Source organism: Erigeron canadensis, chromosome 6 (assembly GCF_010389155.1).
Source record: "Erigeron canadensis isolate Cc75 chromosome 6, C_canadensis_v1, whole genome shotgun sequence".
Lineage (NCBI taxonomy): Eukaryota > Viridiplantae > Streptophyta > Magnoliopsida > Asterales > Asteraceae > Erigeron > Erigeron canadensis.
The window spans coordinates 5,061,758-5,068,903 of record NC_057766.1 but is presented as its reverse complement, the minus strand read 5'-3'; the positions used below and the strand labels follow the sequence as shown (position 1 = coordinate 5,068,903).

At 34.3% G+C, this 7,146-nt stretch overlaps 1 protein-coding gene across 2 annotated transcripts; it reads right to left on the bottom strand.

The window, feature by feature from the left end:
* Positions 1–461: 461 nt before the first annotated feature.
* On the bottom strand, positions 462–6,407 carry LOC122603083 (probable protein phosphatase 2C 33). 2 transcript variants are annotated; one of them, XM_043775696.1, is made up of 6 exons: positions 6,142–6,407; positions 5,021–5,400; positions 3,938–4,318; positions 3,372–3,489; positions 2,169–2,362; positions 462–1,153 (listed from the first exon to the last, which is right to left on the bottom strand). In XM_043775696.1, the coding sequence occupies exons 2-6, from the start codon at positions 5,273–5,275 to the stop codon at positions 782–784; spliced, it is 1,320 nt and encodes a 439-aa protein (XP_043631631.1). In that variant the 5' UTR covers positions 5,276–5,400; positions 6,142–6,407; the 3' UTR covers positions 462–781. The 2 variants fall into 2 exon arrangements, with proteins under 2 accessions (XP_043631631.1, XP_043631630.1); XM_043775695.1 differs by having other exon boundaries at positions 2,169–2,392; positions 6,142–6,399.
* Between the last annotated feature and the right edge of the window lie 739 nt (positions 6,408–7,146).

Here is a 7,146-nt window from a genome sequence, read left to right as displayed (position 1 = left end):
TGTATACAGTTATAGAGGCCTCAAACTTCTACTTCTTTCCCAATATGGAACACTCTATGGGGATTCTTACGTGTTATTCACCTCAAACTTCTACTTCTTTCCCAATATGGAACACTCTATGGGGATTCTTACGTGTTATTCAATGTAGTCGATGCAAATATGAATTAATTTTCATCGACCACATATCGACAGTCCTTAAGCTTGCCCGTTTTGCATGTCACAAGGCTTTGTCTGACTCTCAACCATTCGTGTTTTTTAAAACCTACGGCGTGTCATAAGAATAATACATAGATACTCTGTTCATACACAAGCAGAATTAGGCACGAAAAGATCAATGAAGCCAAATTACAAAATCAAGCAACTTCATCTTAAAGCTTAACAGAACTCTATAGTGTAAAAAGAGCGCCAATGTAATTCTAAAACGAATGATAGACTGTTAAAATCAATCAAATCACATAATCTACTCAAACATAATTATCACTATAAACTATGATCAACATACCATTTAATTGACATTCACACAATCCTGAACAAAACAAAAAGACGATTTGGTTTCACAAAATTCCCTTTCCACCCTCCAAAAACGGAAAAAAAAGGTAACAATATACCCGACGCTCTAAAACAGCCGGATTCTTCACGATACGCTATGAGCTGTTTGGCTTTTTTAAGTGCTTGAAACCTTCTTTACAATCTTGATACTTTCAGGTTCTCAAGCTCAAATAAACCCAAAAACATGAACAGAAAAACAGAACGATATTATAACCGAACTTTTCAACCATCACTAAACTTCTTTCCCCCCAGGTTTACAGTTTTCGTCATCCTCACTAGTGGCAAACCTCGGGAGCGTCAATAATGTGTTCAGTCGTGAAACCCCTTCAAGGGCAGACCAGTCTTTTCCTGCTTCCATATTCATGTTGGATGATGACTCATCTTCCTCCACATTCTTTACTTGGTTCAATTTGGCGACGGAAGTCATAGACTCATCCAAGCCAAGAAACAGGCACACAACTGCACAGTCATCTACTTTAGAAGTCGGGTATTTGTGCTTCCAAGCGTTCACTGCTGACTCCACCACAGCTCGAGCAGCAAGAGAATGTGATTCGACAGAGGCTACAATTTCAATCACTTCTTCGTTTGAAAGCACATCCCAGATCTGTAAATGTTTTAATATGTTAAGGCAAAATTACACACACACACACACACACATATGGGAAAAGTGAATATAAGGTTGTAAGCTTAGGTGTGGAACTCCTCACATACTAATATTTTAGTATTTCTTGTTTAATGAATAAATGTTTGGGCCCCCATGAATTTTATGTTTTAAAAAATTAGTATGTGAGTGTTCTACACCTAAGCTTAGATACCCAACAGCCTTATATTACCATCCTATATATATATATATATATTCAAAATACAAGTTTTTAGAGCATAATGTACATTGTACAAGGCTCTATAAGCATAATTTGGATATATATATATATATAGGGGGTAAAGGTATTTCGAGAACCCTTTTTTTTGCGAGAACCTTTGAGAACTTTTCAAATCAAGCCCAATCGATCATTGTTCTTTACATAAAAATTGTTTTTTGACTGGTTTCTGAATAACTTATGTGTAATTTTGAAGTTTATAATTGTGTGGAGGCATGGATTATCATCCGTTATATAATTATATGGAGATTTGGATTCTTGATCACATGTGCACGAATATTGCTATGATCACATGTATGCAAGTCGATCACATGTAATCATAGCAATATTCATGCACATGTGATCAAGAATCCAAATCTCCACATAATTGTATAACGGATGATAATCCATGCCTCCACACAATTATTCAGATTACTATTAAAAAACAATTTTCATGTAAAAAATAATCATCAGTTGGGCTTGATTTGAAAAGCTCTAAAGGTTCTAGCAAAAAAAAGGGTTCTCAAAATCACTTTTTACTATATATAGGTTTATATATATGGAGAAACATCGGACACAAGGTTAAAAAAAGTTCGATCGACGGATGATTTGTGTAATGGTTCAAAAGCATCAGGTCAATTGGTAGACGTTGAAAACTTTTTTGACCAATCTTCTCATTGGAATTTTCTAAACGCAGTATAAATTCACAAATTCATAATTTCAATCTGATCATTAGTTTAGAAAAACAAAGGGAGTCCATACCCCATCAGTTGCCAGGACAACAAACTCATCCTTTTCTGTTAGGCACCTATATGTAACTTCAGGGACTGAAATGAGCCCAAAATCCTTGAGACAAAAATCACCAAAAGCACGAGCCATGGCTAACCCAGGAGCGTCATTGTTTGGTAGCCAAACTCTAGCAACGTCTGGTTCATCCCGTAAGGCAAACACACGCCCTTTACATTTACGGATCCGTGCAGCTTCCGCTGCAATAAGATGTAAAAAAAATGAAAAAAAAGAATCAACAAATGGAAATTTTTGCCATAGTACCATACCAGCTTATACTTGAGAGAGAATCACTTTTTTAGTTTCTGGATTTCATAAATGTGTATCCAGAAATTTCAACCAGGATATGTATTATAATAACATTTTTTCTAAAGGATAGAATACAATAGCAGATCTCAGTACTTTTAACCCTACAAATTCTTATTATTTTTAACGTTACACACGATTAATCTAACCTAGGATATGAGGTGAAGAGTAAGGGCAAGGCATATACAGAGTAGAAAAGGCAGGTGTGGTCTGATATGCAGTGTGGGCCAATATGTGTTGAGTAATTAGCAAATTAACAACACTGAATTCAATGACTAATGGAAAATGTAAATACGGACACAGGATTTACATGGTCAAGGAATCAGCCTATATCCAAGAAAGCACTAACGAGTCAATTTCATTTCTAATACCGGCAATGAACCCAGCCAACGGACTTGGGACACTCAAACTCTCACATTGTAGTGGCAGTCAATTCATTTGGCAACAACCTACCCAGAAAAGTTTTCAACAATTAACTGTAACATTAGACTTCAGACTTGATATAAGGCGGTCGCCCAATACATCAGCAGTAGTAGATTTAGGGTTTACTAACGGCATATGCAATATCATAACTATTTTTCTATAAAGATTAAAGAATCTATGCTATCTAGCCAATAACAGTATTTATAAGTTCATTTCTACACGACTACCCTACACAATTTTACAAAGTTAAAGAAAGCACCCTCATTGTTTTCCTTAAAAAAACAAAAATGACAAGAAGCCTGCATGAAATCATAAAGATAGCGTGTTATGCCTGTACTCTATAAACATACTTTTATAAATAGGATCCGTGGTAAATGTTAATTGGGCGAAAAAATGATAGAATTATAACGATAATAACACAAACAACTTGAAAAATAAAAAAAATTGAACCTGGAAGGTTTGGTTTTAGGTCCACTGTCAATTGAACGGGAACGAGAGAGTTATCATTATCCCTTGTACACAATACAGCTCTTGAGTCCCCAATATTTCCGATTATAAGATGCTGACCCTAAAACCAAGCAAAAAATGTTCTTTAGATAGAAACAAAAAATAAAAAATCAAGAATCACTTTCCCTGAATTTAACATAGAAGCTGATTTTGACCACTTTACATATGAGGTTGCTTTGGGTTATGTTCATACTATAACGGATCAAACTGCTAAAATATATGTGATTAGCTGTAAAGGCTAAATGGCCCCCAAAGTGTATTTATAATGCATAAAACCTCGTAAGCACTTTTTCCATGTAACCATACTTGACACACCATTTATTAATAGAAGCTACTACAAAAAAAGATAAAAAAAAATATTTTTTCGGGGCATCACTCAAGCCCGCCACAAATTGAAATTAAGTCTTTTGACAAAAACTGTTTGGATCAACCCAGCTGTAACATAAATCACCTATTTGACCCATTATGCAAGCAGACGAGATTGCCACGTCTACTGTTCAACAACTGACCTGCTTGATCAAAGTTACTGCAGTCGTCCCGCTGCAAAAGCAATCAGCATTTGAATACATGCTCAATTCCCTATCCATGACTTTAAAAGCCTTCAAAAAGGATTCCTTCAAGGTTTGAAAGATTTCAGGGTTCTTATCAGTTTCTGCAAAATTAGCAGGCACCTGGGAATCCTCATTGGATACATTGATGGATGTTCCTTCAGAATTTATACCACCCATGATCTCGCGGAGAACATCACTGCTACCTTTTAAGTTAACTTCCCAGTGTGCACTTAGCTTCAACGGAAGTGAATCTCTCACCCGCTTAGCAACCATGTGACCTAATGGGCCATGACCATCAAAAACACCACAGAACACTGTGTCTGTTCTGGAGCCAAAATTCTGAAAAGTTACACTGTTAGAATGAGTCCGTTTTGATTATATATTGTAAAAGATTATCAGATTTGGATGTAAAGGAGGAGTTGTACATAAGAGTTGCTTTCTAAGATATATATAACATTACCCAAGCATCTATAACTTTGAGAAACAGATAATTGGATTCTTTAGAGGTACCAATTTCATCACATTTAGCAAGAAATGAGTTGATTCAGGTTATACTCTACTTGTAACGGATTAAATAAGTAATCTCTATACTTGGTTTTATTATAATGAGTAAAACTGGAAACAATTCGAAAAAATGTACTTAATTGCTGACAGGCTCTTGATATGGTTATCGAAAAAGATTATACATATATAGTTTTCAAAATCATTTGTTATAAAGTAACCATCAAACTATATATAAGGGACATGAAATGTTTTGCTGGTCAATCCCCAACCCGGCCAGACCAGATTTTACATGATTTAAAAAAAAAAATCCATTTTGACCCAAACCTATTTCGACTAGTTAGCAGACCCACCTGGCCTGCAGCCCTGCACTTCATCCCACCGTAAAAATGTTATATTATTAAAGTTTGATTTACAGATCGCAGACATCATTTCAAAAGACATAATCAAAACAAAAGGTACAAGTAATATATCAAAACAATCTTATGGGTTAGATAAAATAGAACAAAGTTCATTAAAAGTAAATCTAAAGGGACAAACCTCCCAAACAATCATCGCATCTTGATTAGTTCCTTTCTTGCCTTGCTGAGTGTAGAGTGAAGCAACTTTACTAGACCCATTCAAGAACAGTCGACCCGCAATTCTGTGAAGTTGTTCTTCCTTTCGGTAATCAAATGAAGAACTGCGCAATCCAGGTGGCCTTTTTTTGGAGTTCTTTCTTTTCTTAACCCCGAGACTCGTCGTAGGAGAACTTGGAAGAGGGCTCCTGCTTTCTGCAGAGAAGCAGGACCCCATCCTCAGGGCCCTGATAATGCTTAATATGCACTCCAGACCAGCAGGTGACACAACCACACGATTTTCAACTGAGGAACCCGTTGCAGATCCCTTTGAAAAAACCAGCTTTGCGCTGTTTGTCTCTCCTTCAAATCAACACCTCAAAAGTCAAATAGACCCATATAAAAACACTTAAAAACCCAAAGTTTCATATTGACTGTAATAATTTCTATTTTTGGGCTGATATAAAAATTCACAATTACGGTGTTCAAAATACTACAAGTTTTGCTAACCTTTTCTGGCTCACCCAACACTTGTAAACACTAACTAAAATCAAAACTTTCTTGAATAAGCCAATATAACACAGCCCATGAAATTAAACGGATGACGTTTTCCCTATTCAAGTTACCCGGGGAGAACGAATCTTTCACTGAGATGTATGTGGCATAAACAGCGCATCCCGTGACTGTTTCCGAACCCTTTCCCTGGCTACCCCTAAGATTTCTACCTAGGAAGATCAGAAACCTCACAAAGAGGACACAGCCTAACCACTAGGCCAGCTTGGTGGTGGTTACACATGATTCTTATATATAAAGCAAGAAACTTTATTCCATTTAAAACATACCCAATTGATAATATACAAGAACTACAATCAAACTACAATCACACACACTATATATAAACCAACATATATTTATATAAATATATATATACAACAAACATGATTCTTATGAACAAAAGCAAGAAAATTTATTCAATTTCTAACATACCCAATTAGTATCAAGCAAGAAATACAATCAAAACTACAATTATACATATATATGTGTGTGCATATATATATATATATATATATATATCAAAAATATATATAAAAAAAATGTGTGTACCTGATAAAAGGTAGCTGAAAGTGGAAGCAGGAGATCCAAGTTGCAAAAAGCTATAATTATTCTTAAATGAATTGAAAGATCAAAGATTGAAAAAAGTGTAAGGAATCCAGTGGATCCAATTCCAAGTAATAAATAAAACCCACCAACCAAACAATCCAATTATATCTTTTTTTTTTATATAAATAAATTGATTCCAAGAAAATCACATTTTTAATGAAAAAATGTTAACAGTTGGTGATCATAGATCGAAATCGAAATAATAAGTAAAATTTGTGATTACAACAATGATGATGTACCCCTTTTTATATATATTGTGTATGTATGTGTATATTATATTGAAAAGGAAAATATTGCATGAATAAAAATAGAAAAGGGGATGAGTAAATTAATATAGAATTCATGAGAGTGGTCAAACACATAAGTATTTGAGACCGTATATTGGTCGAAGATTCATTTATAATTGGATAAGATTTTTTATGTGTTATTTCTCTTTTATATTTATTTTTATCATACATATTTCTTAACTTTTAACAGCTAATTTTTTTTTCTTTATTATTTATTTATCTAATTATTTTTGATTTTTGATACTAAATCAAATAATGTTTACTTACTCGTAATTTGCAATTAAAATAATTATTTTATCTACAAAGATAATGATTAATATAATTTTAGCACGGTACCCGCAAAATGCGGCAATGTTTGTGGAAGCGACGGTGCGGCGGTGGTGGATGACATTTGGCGGTGGAGGAGACGTTAAGTGGTGTGGATAATAGATTTAAAAGTAATTGATGTAAAGAGCTAACGAAGATATTTTAAAATATAAATGATTGATAATGTAAAATTATTAGGGTATTTTAGATATTTTCTAGTATGTAATTTTTTCTACATAGTGGAGATATAGATCTCCATCTCTAATAAAAGAGGATCCTAAAAGCAGTTTTTAAAAAAAGTTTGCCACCGTGACAATTAATCCCTTTGTTTCACTAATTTCCCATCAAACGAAAA

What these genes read in the sequence shown, in the direction of transcription:
- LOC122603083 (XM_043775695.1), bottom strand. Translation starts at nt 5,275, where the DNA reads ATGGGGTCCTGCTTCTCTGCAGAAAGCAGGAGCCCTCTTCCAAGTTCT. An exon ending in CAGTAACTTTGATCAAGCAG is followed by an intron (nt 3,490 to 3,937) that starts GTCAGTTGTTGA and finishes GCTTGGTTTTAG; the next exon opens with GGTCAGCATCTTATAATCGG. An exon ending in TTGTCCTGGCAACTGATGGG is followed by an intron (nt 1,154 to 2,168) that starts GTATGGACTCCC and finishes AAACATTTACAG; the next exon opens with ATCTGGGATGTGCTTTCAAA.